Source organism: Dipodomys spectabilis, unplaced genomic scaffold (genome assembly GCF_019054845.1).
Source record: "Dipodomys spectabilis isolate Male_0828 unplaced genomic scaffold, ASM1905484v1 ptg000145l, whole genome shotgun sequence".
Classification (NCBI taxonomy): Eukaryota; Metazoa; Chordata; class Mammalia; order Rodentia; family Heteromyidae; genus Dipodomys; species Dipodomys spectabilis.
Window position 1 is genome coordinate 10,961,531 of NW_024870822.1, and position 22,255 is coordinate 10,983,785.

General features: G+C 36.4%; 2 protein-coding genes across 2 annotated transcripts in view; both read left to right on the forward strand.

Annotated features, from left to right (window-relative positions):
- Positions 1-12,113, forward strand: part of Slc5a12 (solute carrier family 5 member 12) — a 52,177-nt gene extending 40,064 nt beyond the window's left edge. Inside the window, exons 13-16 of the mRNA XM_042691329.1 lie at positions 1,542-1,708; positions 3,070-3,173; positions 8,837-8,964; positions 11,595-12,113. Coding sequence (XP_042547263.1) covers positions 1,542-1,708; positions 3,070-3,173; positions 8,837-8,964; positions 11,595-11,753 — 558 coding nt within the window. The 3' untranslated portion in view covers positions 11,754-12,113. The remainder of the gene's footprint in view (positions 1-1,541; positions 1,709-3,069; positions 3,174-8,836; positions 8,965-11,594) is intronic.
- Positions 12,114-17,676: 5,563 nt separating this feature from the next.
- The window catches only part of LOC122117871 (sodium-coupled monocarboxylate transporter 2-like), a 51,499-nt gene continuing 46,920 nt past the window's right edge, over positions 17,677-22,255 (forward strand). Inside the window, exons 1-2 of the mRNA XM_042691745.1 lie at positions 17,677-17,877; positions 21,362-21,847. Of these exons, the coding sequence (XP_042547679.1) occupies positions 17,677-17,877; positions 21,362-21,847 (687 nt within the window). The remainder of the gene's footprint in view (positions 17,878-21,361; positions 21,848-22,255) is intronic.

Genomic DNA, 22,255 nt, shown 5'->3' on the forward strand with positions numbered 1-22,255 from the left:
TCAGCTCTTCAACTCAAGGCAAGCGCTCTACTTCTTGAGCCACAGAACCACTCCCAAGCTCTCTTTAATCTGAGTATTGTTTCATGCAAGAATATGAAAGCTGAATAGCTATGACAGATACTGTTTGACTTATAAACCTTAATATTTTATATGTCTGTTTAGGGTATAATTTTGAACACATCTGGTTTAGGCCAAGTCATAAATATTTATTTGCACACATCTTTAACACCCCCAACAATATTGGAGAACATATGCAAGTGCTCTTGTCAAAGACTCTTTCCTCTGTGTAATAAAGAAGCCAAAAAGGTGCATTCTTGCACATAGAAGGCTGAATGCTTTACTGTAGACTAGAAGTATTAAATTTTAATTTTCCAGTGTTCTTGGTCACTGCTAGATGATTGAAGCACATGTTGAGTTAAAAAAAAATGTTGGGGGGCTGGGAAGGTGGCTCAGTGGTAGAGCGCTTGCCTTGCATGCCTGAGGCCCTGGGTTCGATTCCTCAGCACCACATAAGCAAAAAAAGAAAAAAGCCGGAAGTGGCGCTGTGGCTCAAGTGGTAGAGCTCTAGCCTTGAGCTGAAGAGCTGAGGGACAGCGCCCAGGCCCAGAGTTCAGGCCCCATGACTGGACCCAAAAAAAAAAAAATGTTGGTCCTAAGGCTGGAACTCAGAGCTTGGGTGCTAAGCCCTGAGCCACTGTGCTCAAAGCTAGCACTCTACCACTTGAGCCACAGAGCCACTTCTGTTTTATTCTGAGTTGCTTATGGTAGATAAGTCTCACAGACTTTCCTGCCCAGTCTGGGTTCAAACCATGATCTTTAGATCTCAACCTCCTAAGCTAGGATTACAGGCATAAGCCATCAGCCCTATACACACTTGTTGACTTTTTATCTCACTATGTAATTGCTTCTCAATAAATAGAACCTTTGGATGGGAGAAATAATTGCTATATTTTTTGGTATTTAGATTGAAACAAAAGTCTACAAAACTTGCTACTCAGAAAGCCTACATTTATGATTTGGAGATTACCAGAGTTTCTTAGGGAAAATAGGGTTAAGATTTTTGTGTATTAACTGCTAGTGAAAATGACTACAATTGTTCTGTTTATTTAAGGGTTTCCTCAACTTCTGAAAGTCTTCCTCCAAAAATTGAAACCCCAATATTTCTTTAACAAGAAAAAAATTCCAAAGGGAAGAATATGTCTTGCTATAAATTGAAATAAAGTGATTACTGTGAAATTCTCTTGGGTCATCTTTTAAGGAATACATTCTTCATTAAAGCAGCTTTGTGGAACTAGATTGTAGCTCCTTGGTAGAGTGCTTGTCTAACACGCATGAAACCATCCTATGACCCCAGCCCTATAAACAAACAGACAGCTTTGTGAGTGTTGAATTTAAGGCAAGCTAGGCTGCTTCCAATGTGTGTGGCCAGTGGTTGAGATGGATAGCCTCTTCCTCTGTGGAGGCAAGGACCATTTGTATCATTACTCTTACAACACACTGCTTTGTCTCCCAGCTTATTAACTTCTTTTTTCTTCATAAAGGGTGCACTAGGAGGCTTCATTACTGGGATTGCCTTATCATTTTGGGTAGGCATCGGGTCCTTCATTTATCCTGCTCCAGATTCTAAGACGTGGCCTTTGCCTTTATCAACAGACCAATGTGTCCATTCAAATATGACAACAACAGTCAGTCCAGAGATCTCTAACAGGTATGTCGACTTCAAAGTCATGCTATGTCCAGAGAGCAGGTCCTCAGGTTGAGGGAAAGTACACTCCTCAGGAATCAGGCCAACATGGATTACTTTCTTAGGAGAATTACTCTGTATTAGAGAAGCCTGAAGACTGCTATGCAGGGCTCTGGCTTTCTGTAGATGCTCTTCTGTATTTAGGCACATAACAGTAAACTTGGCACAAATATATCTTGAGATATGAATGCACACCATAAAGCAGTAGTAGAGTGTTGAAAATTAGATGAGCAGGTACAAGCATCACATTATCCTAAAAGAATTGAAGGACCTGTGAGGAGGCCTAGGAGAGGAGTATGGCTGTCCACACTCAGCACACAAAAACATTCCTTCCTGTTTTGGGTGGTATATATATATATAATCTAAGATAACGATACAGGAAATGTTATGGTGTAGGAGCAAAAAAGGACTTTGAAACAATGAAATGCTTGGATTTTGGTTTTATCATGTTTCTTCTCTGTATAATTGGACAAAACTGAGCCTGTGAACAGCTACTTATGGGTTTTTGAGAAGATTAATTTTGAGACGGTATTATGTCAATATATCTGTATCTACCTTTTATATAATATATAAATATATTATAATTTATGTATATATACTTATATAGTGCTGAATCTGATTGATAAGTGTGTAATAATTCTAACTGAATTTTTAGAAATATCTCACAAACTGGAATTGTGAGAGTTTTGGCCCTTGTTTCCAGACACAGAGTTTGGTTTGGGGCAGTCATTTTCTAATTCTTATCAATCAATATTTCCCTGCATTTTCTCATTTCTTCCATCAACCCTTCTAAAAATTACCAGATAATTCTGCATATCTGTGAAGATCTACCTGGGACTGGCATACCCCCTCTTTTTCCATTGTATTTGCCTTTCTGAAAATTACTGTCATCATTACAAACTCCGCACAAGTAAAATGAGTCTACTTGAATCCAATAATTTATGAATATACCTGAAATTATTCTTATTATTCCTCTTGGCTTGCCACATTTCCTTCTCTTCTCTCCCTATCCAAAGCTATCTCCAGATGTATATTACTTAAGCACTTTTCTGAGTCTACAGCTACCATATTGAGGTCATTCAAATCTTCAGTTAACCTACAGAATAATATGGAAAAACTGTTTTTTGTCCTGAACCTTCTTTCCAAAGTTTGATAGGGTTATTTGATGCTAATGGTACTATGGTACTTTTCCTTGTGCTACAAAACCCCTTGGTTTTGTCTCTTTTAACCTGTCATATCCAGGCCCTAGAATAAACCCTAAGCTATCTGATAAATCACTGTGGATCATAATCGCAGAATATGATATGTGCTGTTGTCTCCCACAGACCTGCACTAGCTGACACCTGGTACTCACTCTCCTACCTTTACTTCAGTGCCGTGGGCTACTTAGGATGCATTGGTGCTGGAATAATCATCAGCTTCATCACAGGTTGGTGACTTAGAGTTCCCTCCTTGGGACCAATGAAGATAAGGGCTATTTCATGCACTGGTGGTACACATGGCTGTCTCTTTTGTTCAGTTTTGAGTCCAACACAAAAGCCTTCTTCCAGAGATATGTGTATTCTCTCAAACCACACAGAAACCATCTCTTTCATTAGTATATATTTGAGCATTAATATATACAGAACATATTTCTTGAAAAAGAATGATGCTATGAAACATGGTTCTCAGAGAGCTAGTATGAGAAATGCTTTGTAACATTGTAATTATTAAGGAAGCCTAAATCATCAAAGTCATCATTTCTCTTCACCGTCTATGTCAGTGAATCTGCCTGGGCTAACTTGCTTCACAAGCAGAGAAGCGTCTTGCTGTTACTTTCCCCTCCTTTTTCTTTAGGAGCCTGCTGGGCTCTCTGCCATTTTTATACTGGTGTTTAACATCTATACTTTGTGTCATAGTCTCACTAGAGTCTGTTTTCCTTCCTGTCCCCTAATCCATGCGGGATTAGAAGGATCAGTCATAGTGCTAGTGGGATGGAATGGGCCCCAGCACTTTGTCTCTAACTTTTTGGAATAAATATTTTAGCTAAATAAATTATTTAGAAATTCTACTTTTGTACCACCATTAAATGTCCATAAAGTCATGGGCAGTTAGCATTTGTACTCAACACAAAGTCAGAATGGCAGCTTTTATGCTAATGGTGGAGAGGAACTGCTATATGCAAGTTCCAATCCCTTAATATTCTAGGCAGGGCTGCTAAATGCTCACTTAAATTTATTTAAGAAAATCATGGGAATGAGAGGAAATAGAATATAAAATTTATAACACCACCGTGCCATTACCATGCTGGTTGTATTATTTCTCAGCCTGATAGCAATGATACCTCACATATCTTTATTTATATAAATACTTTCAGATAAAAGGCTGTGTCTTTTTCCAGTAAACAGACCAGACGAGAAGTCAAACTGCTTACATGCCAAGCAGGATTTAGGTACATACTAACTCTCAAGGCTTACTAGTCTATGCATTTTTCCAGATGTGTATCAAAATTGACATGTTCTGGTGTGAATTTTACCTCACTAGCCCTTATGTGGCACCAGGTTGGAAATACCCTTTACCATCTTGAGGATGGATGACTACCCTGGTGTCAATTCCTGTATTTGCTTTCCTTCCAAAATTTTCAAGTATTAGAGGTGATAAAGTGATTGCACCATGTTAGCAGCAAATTATATCACTAATCCTTTGAGGAAAGCATTGAGTTTAGCAGGCAGATGTTCCTACTATGTAGGTACCTCTTCCCAGATGAGGTTCTGTCACTAAGGGGCCTGTAAGTATGGAGCTTTTTAGTAATCTTTTATAATGCTCATTGAAGATTTATAAAAGTCTAATTTAAGTATCTAAAGAATAAAGAATAAGAATAAAGATAAATAAAATATAAATATAGAGTATATAGAATAAATATCTAAAGAATAAAGTCACTAGGGAAGGCAGAGACTTTTGGTGAGCCTGTTCTCATCATGCTTGTTCACTATTTTTATTAAGTTCTGGGACTGAGAATTTGAACCGAGGCTTGTGTGTGCTAGACAAACTCTCTGCCATTGAGCTGCACCCTTAGCCTTTGTTTGGTCTTAATAAGTGGTTATTTTGATAATCTTCCTTTCAGATAAGCCTCCATCCCAAAGATATGCTATTCATATTACTCATAAAGATGACAAATATAATTGGGCCTGTGTTGATTTGTTTGACCAGGCTGTTTTTGTCATTCTTCTCTCTCTTCATCATCTGGTGAAAGGTAATCTTGGCCTAAAACACCCTTAAAACTCATCATTATTACAAGTAAAAAGTTTTCCAGAAAGATGAAAGTTACTTTTTGTCTTGTTTTAGCCATATGAAATGAAAATAACATTTAAAGTTGTATGATTCTTAACTCCAATTAACCAACAAAAACCTGGAAGTAGAGATGTGCTTCAATTGGTAAAGCACCAGTCTTGAACAAAAACGCTAAGAATAGCACTCTAGACCCAGAGTTCAAGCCCCAGTACTAGCACATACACACACACACATACACATACACACACACATACATACAAGCACACGTACACATACACACACACATACATACATACAAGCACACATACACATACACACACATACAATTGTCAGGACAGTAGGCACAGGCTTGTTCCATTCTATCTTCCACATAGAGCATTTATAATCATCTGATATTATTTTTATTTCTTCATCTGTTGTATGGGCAGACATTTTAGATGTAAAAACCTTCCGTTATCAGGCCATTATTTTTATCTCTTAAATACAACTTCAGCAAGCAAAGTCTCTATGCTGTCTAGTACATTTTTTTTTAATTTAGCTTTATTTTTAGCACAGCATGGCCAATTAGTGTTGTTTGTAACTGAGTTGATGTGACAAAGGCACAGCTTAATAGCTATAACAAAAAACTTCGAGCTTAGCTTCAAGCTTCCTGCTTCCAAAAATTTGATGACATTCTGCTGTGTTATTTATTTATTTATTGACAGTACTGGCGTTTGAATTTAGAACCTTGGATTGCTATTCAAACACAGTACCACTGGAGCCATGACCTGTCCCTTCATCCATTTGTACTTTTGTTATCTTGCAGTTATATGGCCTTATGGGTTCGTTGTTTAGACCAGACTCAGAAAATTATGCTCCTTTCTTCCTATGTCTCCCTGGTAGCTGTGTGTCCCACAATGCTTGCTTTGTTGTTGCTGAGAAAGTCTTGTTAACTTTTGCCACAGTTAGACTCAAGCTTTTATAATGCTGACCTCCAGAATCCATGTCATTGTTATTCTATGCCCTTGTTATTATTCCATTCCATTGTTCTTCCATCTGGAATAACATCTCTGATTTTTAATTCTTAGATGTGTTTTACCTATTTCAGTCTCTTTTCTCTTTTCCTCCACCTTCTCCCCTTCCTCCTTCTATTTCTCCTTTTCTTTTTCTCACCCTTCCATACACACAAATATACAAATGCAAACACAGAAGTACACACACCTTTATCTTTCGGCAGGAGCTTCATACAGAGTAGTGTCTATTTCCCAGGACTGCTTAAATTATGTTTTTTTTTCCCCACTAGATCCTTTCTGCTCTACACTAGGGCTTCCTGCCTCACTCACTGCTTGTCTTGTCTTTAGGGCTTCTGTGAAGGGTCTAGGAGGTTGTGTCCTGCAAGTAGCACACAGCAATGGAGACTCGTAGAGGATGCATCCCAGAGAACTCTCTTCTCATGAGACTAGGATCTTGTCACAGGGGTTATTTGGTTCAGGGAATAGGGACCCTTTTTCAAAAATCACCCCAAGTTGCAATTTAAGTAGTGACATTTCATCTTCAAGCCTGTTTCTGTTTTCTTGAGAAAAATTCACTTGTTTACATAAAATTATCTCATCTGCTTTGACTTTCTTTTCTGGATGATCATGTCCATCAACAGGTAGACAGGTCTGCAGACCTGTAGTCTGTGTTCTTTAATGATGAATTTCTAAGATTTTGCTCAGTAAAGATGTTACACACCTGTGATTAAGTGAAAAACGAAAGTACCAATTTCATGTTTATTTCTAATCATCCTACTCATAAAAAATTGCATTCTCCTTTACTTCGCTGTCTATTATCTATCTCCCAAAAGTATTATTCTTTATTCTGGAAGGAAATAGAATGTAAACCATATGAAACAAAGAGTCCTTTTCTTTTCTTTTCTTTCCTTTCCTTGCTTTTTTTCTTTCCATTGTGGGGCTTGAACTCTGGGCCTGGGTGCTTTCCCCTGAGCAGCTTCAGCTCAAGTCTAGCGCTTTACCACTTGAGCCACTTCTGGTTCTCTGTCGGTTTATTGCAGATAAGAGTCTCACAGACTTTCCTGCTTGGGCTGCCTTTGAAATGTGATCCTTAGACCTCAGCCTCCTGAGTACCTAGGATTACAGGCATGACTAAGAGTCCTTTCTTCATTTACAAATCTCTTATGTTGATCTTGGAGATTATGGATCTGTATTATTTAATAGAGTATTTGATACTTTAGTGGTCTGTCCAGAGACAAACATTTTCTCTGTTTGAAATCCTAGAGATGGTTCGAATCTAAATTAAATTCTTATGAGTAAGAGTCATATTTGGATAGAAGTCCAACTTTGGCAAACCCTCCTCCATTACCTACAGATTTACAAATGAAATGTTATGTGGGCTTTAAGATCACATGTAGTTACTTTCTTTCCAACTTCTTTTAGGTTTCAAATATTCCTTACTAGCAAAACCTACCTTCTCTAGGGATTAATCTTTATAAAAAAAGACCTGTATAAAAGGTGCTAATGGAAACCTATTATTATCAACAGTGGTATAATTCTACTTGGTAAAATATATTTGGAGATTGTCATTATGTTAGGGAATGTGTCATTTGAATCTGAAGTAAATTTTACAAATCTGTTAGTGTGTATTTGTTTATTAATCTCTAGATAGGAATTTGAAGTAAACCTTGTGAACAGGCTAAATCTGGCACTTGGGAGACAGATGATGTTTAATTTGCAGTCCACTGCTCCTCCTAAAGGTTGCTAAACTGGCCGTCACATTCAGGGGCTCATTGAATGAGACACATACTCATGAATAGCCATGTTGACACCAGACCTCATAGGTTCTGAGATGAGAAACACCTTTACTCTTTATATCTTGATATGAGTATCAGGGACTCTTTGAAACGTAGAACAGTCATGGGAACCCTTGAGGATTGCTTGTCCATGATATTGATACAGGGTGAAAGGAAGAATTATCATACAATTAACCTTTTTAAGTCCTTGACATTTTCAAACTGTAATTAAAATATATATGATAGGGAGGAACCAATGCAACATCGATACTCACAAGACAATATGTTGGAAATGATCTGCATAAATTGGGGGGAGGGAATATGGGAGAAAAGGGAAGGAGAGAATAACAAGTTCGACAAGAAATGTACTCACTACCTTACTTGTCTAACTGTAACCCCTCTCTACATCACCTTGACAATAAAATTCAAATTAAAAAAGAAAAACACTCATCTTTTTAATTTTACAGATACTAACTTCAATGATCTTGAAAATATCTCTGCAGTTGACCTGAGAAGTTTCTTTTTCTTTTTCTTTTCTTTTTTTTTATTGTGAAAATACCGTACAGAGGGGTTACAAATACATGGGCAAGATAATGAGTGCATTTCTTAACAAGCATTGTAGCCTCCTCCTTTGTTTCCGCTTCCCATCCTCCCGCCACCGCCCCCCAAAGTTGTAAAGTTCAGTTTTTGACATAACAACTTGTACATCTCATTGTTGCAATAGGTCCACCTGTAACCCTATTTAAACGATTTGCTTTTTCCCTTCCCCTCCACAAATTATACCAGGTTTTTTCCATGGTAAATATGTTTATGTTTAAATATGTATGTTGTTTACTTCTGCAATGCTGAACTTGCCTGATCAGACAATTTGTAGATTTCTGAAAACTAGTTTCCACCTCTTTCTGCAGTTAACCCTGTTCTATTTATTAAAGTATGAGATTAGTTTTAGTTTTTCTCTTATTGTAAGAAGTAACCTACTTCTCAAATAAATAATGATTAATTTCTTAATGAAAGTCCTTCTGTGGCTAATCTATCATCTCTTCTTTTGTCAATAGGTCTGCAAAATGGCAAAGATATTAATCCACTCTTAATTAGACCAGTTTGCAATCTATTTTGCTTTTGGTCTAAGAAATACAAAACTCTGTGCTGGTGTGGTGTTCATCATGACAGTGAAACAGAGCAGGTGAGGTATTTGAGCTTTTCACAATGAGTGTTGACACCCTAGAATTCCCATTTAGTTCATTGAGTCTGTTTCAAGGAAAGGGAAGGCTATGAATGTCAAAACATAAAGCATCCAGATTTCAACTCCAGATTTACCTCAGTCTTTTAAGTACACAGAGATATGTTGATAGGTAAATATATCTTTGTCTGGTTACATGATTGACTTTCTTTGAACAATGTTTTAACTTCTCATTTGTTTTTCTTATCTGAGAACTAGGGAGAGTAATTATATAGAGTGCAATGAACACAAGTTATTCTAGTTCTTTGGAATACAAATATAGAATATTTGGGCAACTTGCGGGGAATATAGCAATAAGATGTATCAAACTACCACATTCTGTGTACTCACTAAAAAAATATGTTCAAGTTAGAATAGGGGAGCTAAGTACAGTAGGACTATGTACTGTTCAAATCAGTGAAAGATCATCAGGTACCTCTTTATATCTGACAAACCTGGATATACAGTGACTTAAAGCACAAACCAGGGTACTGCAGAGAAATCAGGCAGTAGCATCCACTACAAGCAGGAGAGTGGACTTGTCTTCTGTGTGTTTGGGAACCTTGTTTAAGGACTCTGAGCTGTGTTACATGGAATAAGGGAGGGGAACAAAGATATATAGGGCAACATTCTTGACAGGTCACTAGTCAACTTGACATCTGATAACTGCAAGATCTTGTTTCTAATAGGTTTGCATCTGTATGTAATTTATTTATTCATTTTTAGTTGGTGCTGGGGCTTGAACTCTGTGTCTAGATGCTGTCCCTCAGCTCTTTAGCTCAAGGCCAGAGTTCTACCACTTGAGCCATAGCTCCACTAGGCTGGAATGTCATATATATATACATATATATATATATGTATATATATATGTGTGTATTTACACACAGAACACAATATGTAAATAATATACATATAATTTTAAGCTTATTTTCCTCATCCAGACCGAGACATTTTACTCTGTATAGAATTGGCACTAATCACTCTTATCATGGCATATATTTTTCAACTGTCAATTCTTCTTTTCCCTAGAAAACTTCTTGTGTGTGTGTATAGTATATTTAATATATAGTTTGTAATATATGACTAAAATAAATATTACTATAAAATATAAACTAATATGGTATATAGTATATACTAATATATTATATACAAATATATAACTAATTTATAGTATATACTAATATAAATATCTATATTATATATAGGAATATATATAACTATATAACATATACTAAATATGCATACAAGTTTAATATATAGTAATATATTACTATGTAAATACTATAGAAAAAATATATATAAAATACATAAATAGCAGTCAATTCTGTAGATGGTAGACATAAATATATTAATATACCATATTCATATATCATACATTCATACATTGAACTGAGTTTAATATTTACTCTGGTCAGGGAGAACCCTGTCTTACCAGAGACTCAGAATGGGAAGCTCAGGTGTAGATATTTGTAAGGTTCTAAGATCAAGTGATTTCAAGCAGATCTTTTTAAAACAATTTTATTTATTTTTTTATTGTGAAAATACTGTACAGAGGACTTACAATTAGATGGGCAAGATAATGAGTACATTTCTTATCAAGCATTGTAGCCTCCTCCTTTCTTTCCCCTTCCCATCCCTTCCCATCCTTCCCCTGTTCCCCCCCCCAATCCTCCCCGTCCTCCCCCCCCACCAAAGTTCTAAAGTTCGTTTTCGACATAAGGACTTGTACTTCTCATTGTTGCAATGGGTCCACCTGTATCCCTATTTAAACGACTTGTTTTTTCCCTTCCCCTCCACAAATTATACCGACATCAAATAAAGTGAAAGCAGGGGTTATACTGTGGGAGAGGGATCTTTTAAGTGTAAAGTCTGGGTTGGAACTGGATAAATTATTGTTTGAGACATGAAATAGGAATGCACAGTCACACTTAGGTTCTGAAGTCAGTCTTGGTGTGTTAGCAGAGGTGTGACAAACTCAGGGTCTGTCTTGATTCAAAAACGGACACTTCTGATTGGGAACTATTTATCCAGAGAAGTAACTTAATTTGCTGAGAAAGCATCTGGGTTCTGGGTGAATAATCTATTGTTTGTGTAAGTACATTGTGAGGAAGTTTTAGAAATAACAATTCTATCTAGTAGTTTACTGACGTTTCTTCCTGGATTCAACTTTCTGGGAACAAGTAATAATTTCTGTTGTTGCAACAGCTTCCCTTCTCAAGGCTGAGTTGAGAGTAGCAGAGAACACTGAGGTGTCATTATTGTCAATGCTGAGCAGCTTCTAGGTGATATTACATATTGGGTCCCTTGTTACCAACGAGAGATTGCTGTTCTCAGACCACCATCAGGAGTGTTGTATTAAATGAACACGGTGTAAGTTTAAGTAACTGAAAACCTAATGAATGCTAATTAAATTGTTCTTTATTATCATTAGAAATAGTCACTTTTATCAGTTGGGAAGTATTTTAGGTCACAGAGACTTGTGATACATTTGTACTGATATATTATTATTGAAAAAGGGAGCCTCAGTAACACCTTTATATTGATGTGAAGTGTTAAGATTTTCTTTTTAACTTGTGCCTTTCCATTTTTCTCAGGATTACTATGAAAATGGTAGTGCCTGGAAACAAGGTTCCGGATATGCCTTACAGAATGGACTCACACAAGACAACCTGAGCCATAGTCCAGGCTTTGATCCCAAGAACAAAAGCTACAGCAATATGGCATCAGAGTCAGAGAAGATTACATATTTGTAGGATGGTACGTGGAAATGCACATGTGTAATACACACATATACATTCATCATGCTTCTTGCCCAATGCAGGCAGATTTGTTCGATGTGAGAAGATAAGGGTGTTCTGCATCTATTTATACTTATTTATACAAATACAATTGCTGTTTGATCAACTCGCAATGATAATTATCAACCAGATCATACAGCCTGGTCATGCCCTCCTTGAACAAATTAGGACTGGATTCCATCATAATTCAAGACAGTCTCTTTGCTTCCTATTAAATTTCAAATTTTCTGTCTAGGATTTTCATTTTGAAAATCGACATGGGCAATTTGACCTAGTGTTTTACTTATAATAAACATCTACTCTACCACTGCCCTACATCCCTGACCTATACTTTGTAGTTTTAACCATCAAAAACAAAAAACGAAAACTAAAACTAAAAAAAACTGTGGAGGCTTAAAGGTAAAATGTAGAAGAGGAATTCAAATATTACATTCACTGAGCTTCTGATATGGGCATGGTCATATTTGAAACAGAGCTGCAGCAGGATCACCTAATTTCTGCCAGTTCCTCCCATGTCTACTCTTTGGAATATATATATATACATATATATGTGTGTGTATACATACATATATATATATAGTTGGCTGTGGGGCTTTAACTCTGGGCCTGGACACTGTCCCTCAGCTCTTCAGCTCAAGGCTAGCGCTCTACCATTTGAGCCACAGTGCCACTTCTGACTTTTTCTGCTTATATGGTAATGAGAATTGAACCCAGGGCCTCATGTTTGCAAGGCAAGCACTCTACCACTGAGCCACCTTCCCAGCCCCTATTCTCTAAATAGTGTACAAAGGAATTGCCATTCAACAAAGCAGTTTGTGAATATAGTTAATCTTAAAGAATGTCACCCCTTTCATAGTTCTCTACCACCTTTAATCTTTATTTAATCATTCCTGCTACTCAATGTTAAAAATAATTGTAGTGATCCTCAGAGAAGAAAAATCGGGCTACAATTATGAGAAAATTGAGAAACACATACATTTGAGAACAGGAGGAAGAATGACTTAATAATGAACATGTTTAGGTACAACTGTAAATAACTGGGGACAGAAATTCTGGAAACATTTTTGAGATTCAACCAAGCTAGTAAGGAAAACTTGGCAATGCAATTGCTTTCAAATAATTTAGTTGTTAAGATATGCTTATAAATGAGAATACATGCATATGTATCGGTCTCATATTGAAATATAGGCTATGTCAAATTGGCATAGTTACTACTGTGACAAACAAAGAAGCAAAAAAAAACCCATAATCATGATATTTAGATAAACTACTGTTAATATGTGTGTAGTTATGGACATAAGCATCTATGTATGTGTTCACACTAACACACATATGAATACTTTGAGTACACTTTAGGGTAATAAAATTTCTCTTGTAATTTCTCTTGTAATTGGACAAAAATAGCATATACCACACAAGTTTTCATTTTACTCAAAATTATTCAAAGACATTTCAATTTGTCAGTACTTTTTTGTTATTCCTTTTCAGTTCCTAATTGTTTACACTTGTTATCAAATGTACAAAATGTCATAAAACCAGAAGGTATTTTTATTATAGAAATGTTTCTGTATTCCCTTGTATAAAGAAATCTATGGAATAAAGAGTTCACATTTCCAGGTGTTTTAGAAGTCAATAGGAAGAGTCTTTCTTATCTTTCCAAATTAAACAAATATGAAACATCTTCAGGTGAAAAGCAGATGGGAACCCATGGGAAAATCTTTCATGGTGCGCAGAAACCATATTAATTGTGTGAAGAATTGGAAGGAAACTGAAGTTCATAGTCATTAGTCACAGTCATTAGTCATCCCAGAATCCTTCTCTTAACTTCATCTGACCCTAAAAGTGGCAGCTTAGAATTTGATCAAAGACATCAGTTCAATAGTAGGTCTATCCAGTGCTAAACTCAATCTTCACAATGAGAATGAGAATACATTTGTGACTGTTTTGCCATAGAGAGACTAAACACGGTCTCAAAATATTGTGCTTTGAGTTATTAAATCCCAAAATAATGTAAAGTCAGCATAATCTTTGTAAACAGAACAGAGTTATTTCCATGCTTCTTTTGCTCAATTTCAGCAAATTCATTTTGATGACTGATATTCTCTTTAATTGGAGTGATGAAATCAGATATCTTAGGTTAAAAATGAGTTTGGGCACATTTATCTCAGCCAGTTGGAGGTAGATTTTTAAATTTTAGTTTAGTCACTAATTAAAAGAAGTAAAAATTATTTGTACTTAATCGAATTTTTGCGAAAATTTAAGTCAATGACGGGGTCATTCAGAACATCCTGTAATACTAGTCTACATATGTGAAGGAAATAGTGTTTAATTAATTAATTTTACTTTTTTTCTTCAGGGTTTGCAATTGTTTTCTTAGAGTATGTATTGTTGAGTGCATTTTTGAAAATAAAAAGAAATAATATGATAAATATAAAGTATTCATTAAATGTAATATTATGTGTTTCCTAACAGTAGGCTTTTAGGTTTTCCTGCATATTATTTGCCAAAGAGTAACGGGAACCAACCCAGATGCCCCTCGGTAGATGAAAGGTTCAAGAAAATGTGGGATATGGGGTGAGGGGGGAACGGTGGGATGGGAAGGGGAAACAAAGGAGGAGGCTACAATGCTTGATAAGAAATGTACTCATTATCTTGCCCATGTAATTGTAGCCCCTCTGTACAGTATTTTCAAAATAAAAAAAGAGAAAATTCCAAAATCCTGATTTAAAAAAAAATGTGGGATACACACACACACACACACACACACACACACACACACACACACACACACACACACACACACACACACACACACTGGAATTATATGCCTCCATTAGAAAGAATGACATCGCTCCATTTTTTTAGGAAATGGAAAGACTTGGAAAAAATTATATTAAGTGAAGTAAGCCAGGCCCATAGAAACATAGCTTCCATGGTTTCCCTTATTTGCAAGAACTAGTATATGTCTGGGACAAGTAGTCAAAAGTTTTATACATATGACCAGATAAGATGAAGTTAAGTGAAATGAACCCCAGATAGGGATACAAGTGGTTTATTTCTTTCTTGATATTGTTTCTAACGAATTTATAAGGTACCATGTGATTTTTTTGTTGCTTTGTATGTTCCTCCCCCACGGTATAACCCCTGTTTTCATTGTATTTGATGTCCGTATAATTTGGGGAAGGGAAGGGAAAAAACAAAATGTTTAAATAGGGATACAGATTAACCCATTGTAACAATGAAATGTACAAGACATTATGTCTTTACAATTTAAGCAGGGTGGGGAATGTGTAGTTGTGGAGGAGGGAAAGCATGGTAGGGGACAAACAAAGGAGGCAGCAATGCTTGATAAGAAATGTACTCATTACCTTGCTCATGTAATTGTAACCCCTCTGTACAGTATTTGCACAATAAAAAAACATTAAAAATAAATTTAAAAATAAATTTCTAAAAGATAAAAAAACACAAAAATTTATTACTGTTTTTCTACAATTTGAGTACTCAATATGTGGTTTAGTACATGTCATTATAACCTTGAATGAAATGCATCTTAAGCCAAGTCTATTACTTAATACAAATTTGACAGAAACTGGGAATTCCAATCAACAAAAGTGATTTGGATTTTCCTTTGCTTTATTTCAACTGATATTTCTGAATATAAATTTTATTATTTTGTGATTATATGGGATAATACCACTTCCTTCTAAAGAGCAAACATAGGCCATACATCTTTCAGAGAATATTTACCAGACAGAGATCCTTATTGAAATCTTCTTATGATATTGCAATCCTGCTAAAATATTAGTCCAAACATTAGAAGAACTAAAGAAATATTCCTTTAATTGTTCCCTTAGAAACAATTTTCTTAAAATAGTACAGAATACTTAGCTACCTGTGCATTTATGTCTATACTTGAATATCTCATATGCTTACAAATCTTCATATTGTAATATACCTTGTTTTGCTGTAGAATTGACCACTTCTTCCTAATACATTAAAGCTTGTTTGAATATTAAAAAATGCTCTCTATTGTTCTTAATAAGTGGACTCTGAAGTTTACCTCTTCAATGATGAAGCTGACATCTATTTTCACAGAAAGTGAATGTTGATATTTGGTTGGGGCTAGGAAGGTGGCTCAGTGGTAAAGTGCCTGCCTTGCATGCATGAGGTCCTGAGTTCGATTACTCAGCACCACATAAGCAGAAAAAGCTGGAAGTTACGCTGTGGCTCAAAGTGGTAGAGTGCTAGCCTTGAGCTGAAAGAGCTGAGGGACAGCACCCAGGCCCAGAGTTCAGGCCCCATGACCGGACCCCTCCCCCCAAAAAAATGAAATGTGATATTTGGAGTATCAGAAAGAAGTTGAAGAAGATGCTGACAATTCTTTAGAAAATAAAGGAACATATCACACCCACCCCCTTTTCTATGTTGTCATTTCTGAAGAGATAATTTATAAACTTTTGCCCTATAACTAACATGAACCTTTCATGGAGTGAGTCTTAATGGGAAAGAGAATGACAAATTGAGGGCACTGAATAATACCAAATCAAAGAAATGGGTAGAGTTGGAGAAATTAATAAAAAAATTAGTGTAAATAAAGTGATGCTATATTTTAATACATTTTTGTTGTAAAAATACTGTACAGAGGTGTTGCAGTTACATGAACAAGGTAATGAGTACATTTCCTTTCAAGCACTGTTGCCACCTTCTTTGTTTTTCCCCTACCATCTCTTCCCTCCCTCCTCCACAACTATACTCCCTCCCATGCTATATTTTTGTCATAAACAAATTATCTAAAGCAATATATTAATCTGAGAGCTGTGAAAAATCCATCACATTCCTGAGAAACATTCTGTTTCCCCATGCTCTGAAAGACTGCTGGGAGCCATACAGATAGTATTGTCTGCATAAGATATAATTCAAAGTAATACTGCTCATTGACTCTTCACCCAAAAGCTACTAGCATTTAACTTTGAGACTTTATTGACTTCAATAGTGTTAAGCCCCAGTATTCACTTGACGTTTACAAGTCATTTACATGTCTTTTGGATTGAACATTAACCTGTAGAGGATAATAATATTAAATATAACACTGTCAAGTCTCTGGGAGCCAATCAAGGTTCTGATTTTCTGCTGAGACAAGAGAAATTTGTTGGCTAATTGGAACACAGATGAACCTCAGAAATATTATGGATTTGGTTCAAGATCACTGGCACAAAGTGATTAAAAAGTAAAAAGGCTGTCACCTGAATTCTTTTTGTTTTCCAGTTCATGTAGAATTATGTTTAGCCAGATGCTGGTGGCTCATGCCTATAAGCCTAGCTACCCGGGAAGCTGAGATATACGAGTCGAAGTTTGGAGCCAGCTTGAGCAGGGAAATCCATGAAACTCTCATCTTCAATTAATCTCACACAAAAAGAAAGCTGAAGTAAAGCTGTGGCTCATGTGGTAAGGGCACTAGATTGCCTAGGGCCTGAGTTCAAGCCTCAAGACCAACACTCCCCCCACCAAAAAAATTGTTCAGATGACATTGTAGTCTATAGAGTGCAATACATAAAAGCACATATATTTGATTTATAATGTGTTATTCCGGATGTACTGGTGGAGGGCCTTGCCTCAGTTCAGACTGGCAGTTGCTGAATTCTGGGGTGGCTTTGTCAATATTATACCAAAGACAACTATGGGATTTACCACACAAATCGATCCTTCTTTTGATGAAAGATTTTTCTATAACATGCAATGAAGCTTGATAGCATTTTACTTATAATAGTAATTTTTTCAAAGCCAGAGTCAATCCTTTCAAACTCTGTCACTAATTTAGTGGCAAAAAAAATCATTCAGTATTATAAATCGCTATTGTCATTTCTATAATGCTGACAGCATGTTCACCAGTGGTCGATTCCATCTCGAAGCATCACTGTTAATCCCCATCAATAAAGGAAATTTCCCATATATTCAAACTTTATCATCGGACTGGTTTCAGTCCCATGACCAGACTTCACTTTTCATTCTGTTTCTGTTATCACTACATCTGCAGTTACTTCCTCCATTGAAAAATGAAACACCAGAGTCATCCACATGGGTAGAAATTATCTTTCAAATTCCTGCTCAATCTCCGATGAATGATGAGTATTTTTAGTAACACCTGGACTAATGACTCTCTTCAAGAGAAAGGTTTCAAATATATTTTTCTATATCTACCAGAGGAGTCATTATTTGTGGCAGATATAGTGTTTACAAAATGCATTTATTAAATAATCAGACTTAAGGGTTGACATTACCCTTAGATCTGTGGGCACAAAATGAACGTTGGGTTCACAGGCATGAAAGTGATAATCTTGTACCCCTCCACAGTCTTGGTTGCTCAATGATATTATCAATGAGCAGTAGTTTGAAAGAAATATTTTTTTCTGAATAGTAGGCTTCAACATTTAGCATGGGGCAGTCAATAATGTGTGCTTTAACTAAGTGTATTGTCATCCACATTTTTTTGTTAGAATTAAAAACATTTTACAAAAGGGGGAACAGATTTAAAGATCATAGAAAGAGTAAAATTAATGTAATTCTCTTATGTCCAATAGATTTTCTGAATCTTAAATGAGAATAGGTTCAACTTCAAGTCATCAATTGGTTTAGTTCACAGTGAAAGAGTCCGGCCTGTCCTCTGAAGTTGCAGGCATTGTCCATTGTCTCTCCTTCCCCAGGTGAGGAAGTTCTAGTATGTGTCTTCTGTAAGAAGGCATTTTCATCTACATTGAAAATTTCTTAGTGTGCTACTGTCATCTGTCATTTTGCCTAAGTCTTCTGCATGACTTGATGGGACTCCCACATCACCACTTGGAGCATCATGTACACTTTCGTATCACTGAGATGCCTTCCTTCCTTAAGTTTCATGAATCAATCTCTGTTGGCTTCACAGTTCTACTAACTCCCTACTCTCAATCTGGATAGAATTCAAGAGAGTTAGAAACTTGCTTTACATAAGGAGTTGGCTAAAGGGAATGTCAAGGTTGGTTTGATATTCTATTTGAAAGATTGAAATTTTCTCTGCATCATCAATAATGTTATTTTGATTTCATAAAAGGAATGTCACTTCTAATTTCCTTTGAAGACTTTTTCTTTAAATTCATTATTTGTCTAACTTGTGCAATAAGCTCAGCTGCTAGCCTTCTCTTGATTTTTGACATGCCCTCCACATCAGCTGAATAAATTCTAGCCTTTGTTTTAAAGTCAGAGATGTGTGACTCTTAAAATTTGAATAAGTATGAGACTTTGTAGGATAATTTTTTAAATTTTTTTAACTTTGTAGGATTATTAATTGGCATATTTCAATAATGTTATGTTTCAGTAGAATAGGGAGAGCTAAGGGTAGAGATGTGGGAATTGGACAGGTAGAACACACACATTTATTGCATTCAGGGTCTTCTATGGGCAACACAACACTCCAACATAGTTATATTGAATTATAATGATAGCTTCAAAGGTTACTATTATAGATTATCATGACAGATATGTTAATATTGAAGATGTTGGAAGTGGTGTGAGAATTTTATCAAAATGTACAATAGACACCCAGGGTGAACCTACACTGTTAGCATAATAGTAGAAGTCACAATAACTGCCAAGTTCAATCAGGAACAAAAATGAAGTAGGTCTATATCTCAAGATAAGTATAATCAAAAGTCCAGATTAAAGTAAAAATAGCAAAGACCCGAATTTCTGTAACACTGATCTTATGAGCTCCCAGATCCAGAGAAGAAATTGAAATAAATAGACATAGACAGCTCAGGATGGATTCTTTGTAAGGCAGATGATATTTCAATGGATTAGAACTTTCTCACACCTGACAGAATTTAAAGAGAAAAGGTCTAATCTACACTAAACAAGTAATCAAAGATTCAGTAGTCCAGATTGCAAAAATAATATTAGAGTTGTTTCTATTTCAAAATACTTATCCTTTTCTTTAATGACAATTTTAGGGTATTTTTGTGTGTGTGGGGATAGTGTCTTTTGTGGGGCTTGAACTCAGAGCTTGACAACTATCCCTGGGTTATTTTGCTCAAGGATGTACTCTACCACTTGGTCCACAATGACACTTCAGCTTTCTGGTGCATAATTGGAGATAAGAGTCTCCCCATCTTTCCTGTCTAAGCTGTCTCCAAACCACAATCCTCAGATCTCAGCTTCCTGAGTAGCTAGGATTATAGGAGTGAACCACCAGCACCCAACTTTATTTTCTTAATTTAAAATAACAAGTACTATACACAGTATATAGACTAAGCCCTGATGTCTCTATCTTCAAGGAACTGGTCATCTTTAACATTTGACAGAATCTTTCAGATACAAATAGAGACAGCTTAAAATAATTGAGGATAATTTCAGAATAGGAAGAGCAGTGAGCAGGAGTCTGTTTGCTACAGGAATTGGGACAGAGGGGTAGGAAGAATGCACAGAATTGAGGGGACTTGACTTAAATATTGTGTAGTAAGCTGGCTTTGTAGAGGTGGGGATGGGGAAGATCATCCACCATCCAGCAGAAAAGAGAAGCATAAAAGAAAGAAACCATCTCCCAAAGACTTACTAGATATGTGCATGAGAGAGAAAAACAGAGAGATAGACAGATAGACAGACACACGCACACACAGATGGAGACAGGGAGAGACAGACAGACAGACAGACAGAAACACAAAGGAGATAGACATACAGGGAGAGAGAGAAAGGGAGAGAATAAGATATGAGAACATATACAGGAATCCCTAATTAGGTTTTTCACTGCTTTTTCTTCCATTTGTCTGACTTAACCTCTGGACACAAGTACAGCAACCTGGTGAAAATGAATGGAAGAAGAAGATAAAGTTGAGGACTATAAACAATTCATTGTTGGGAAATTCATTTTTGGAACTGAAGGAGAATATTATGTTCAAGAATGCTTCACTGTAAACACAAATCGTAACCCACAAGTTCGAGAGTGGTATCTTTTACTTTATGGATCAGGAATAAATGTTTAGGGAGCTTGAAACTGAAAGATACATCAGGTCTTATCTCAATGTTCCAGAAGAAGTTCATAAAAGTTAAGTGATCTGTAAAAAGGACCTCATTTGTGGTTGAGACAAGACGGGACCAAAGGTCTCTGGATCCATAGTTCTTTGCTCCTTACCTTCCATACCCATGACCTAGGCAACTGCAAGTACAGCCATTCTCCACCCTCCCTCAATCAGGGGAGCGACAACCCCTGGGTGTTTTGTTGACATTTTAAAGTTCCATTTAACTAACTTAACATGCTAAGATATTCAACTTGTATCACTTCCACGTTTCTTAGCAATGTTTAACTTTAAGTTAAAAACAAATCTAGAAGATATAAAAAAGCAGATTATCTAGCAAGTCCATATCAATCCCACTGGTTAATCGCAGAAGACCTGTGATATTTCTTCGCCATGGTTTCTGCTTCAGGACAGAAATAGGTATCTCTTGTGCAGGGTCAGATTTTCAAATTCTCATCTCTTGTACCAGCTCCATCAACAGTTTCTTTTTTGATTCATTTCCTGAGTATTACTTGATGTCTGAAGATCTATACGCATGCCTATGGTCCTCATCTTCCTCAAAGAAACCCAGTCCTGCTCAGTAAAGCAGCGGATATTCTAACTTGCTTTTGGAGACCATCTTTTGTACTAAGACTTGATTGGAAGCAACGTTCTGTGGTCATACTTTCCAGCATAAAGATGAAGAGCTGTTCAGCTTGGGATTATGTTGTATTTGCAGCCCTCTTCGTCATTTCTGTGGGAATTGGAGTGTTCTTTGCTATTAAGGAAAGGAAAAAGGCAACCTCTGGGGAGTTCTTGGTAGGAGGAAGGCAAATGAGCTTTGGCCCTGTAGCTTTGTCTCTGACAGCCAGCTTCATGTCGGCTGTCACTGTCCTGGGAAGCCCTGCTGAAGTCTACCGCTTTGGAGCATCCTTCATATTTCTCTGTGTTGCATATTTCTTTGTTATCACAGTTACATCTGAGGTTTTTATCCCTGTGTTCTACAGATCTGGCATCACCAGCACCTATGAGGTAAGGAAGTTGACATCTTCTCTCTTCAACCAGGATTGCTATTTTCACTCAGTTTGAAGACTTTTTTAATATAATACTTCTTTCCTCTATTAATATATATCATCTTGACAATAAAGTCTAGGAGTTGAAGAAAATTAACTGATATTCAGGCCATTGCATGTCTGGAAAATGACATTTTGTGTTATTGGTGGGGTGGGGGAGCAGAGACGGAGTTGTGGCAACTGTCTTTGGGATATAACAAAATGATATTCATTTAAAAAGAATTTTCTAGCCAGGCACACATGGCTGATGCCTGTAATCCTCGCCATTTGTCAGGGTGAAATGTTTGAGATTATGGTTGAAGAAAAATTTGAGAGAATCTTTTCTCAATTGACGGTTAGACACTGTGGCATATGCTTGCTATTCTGT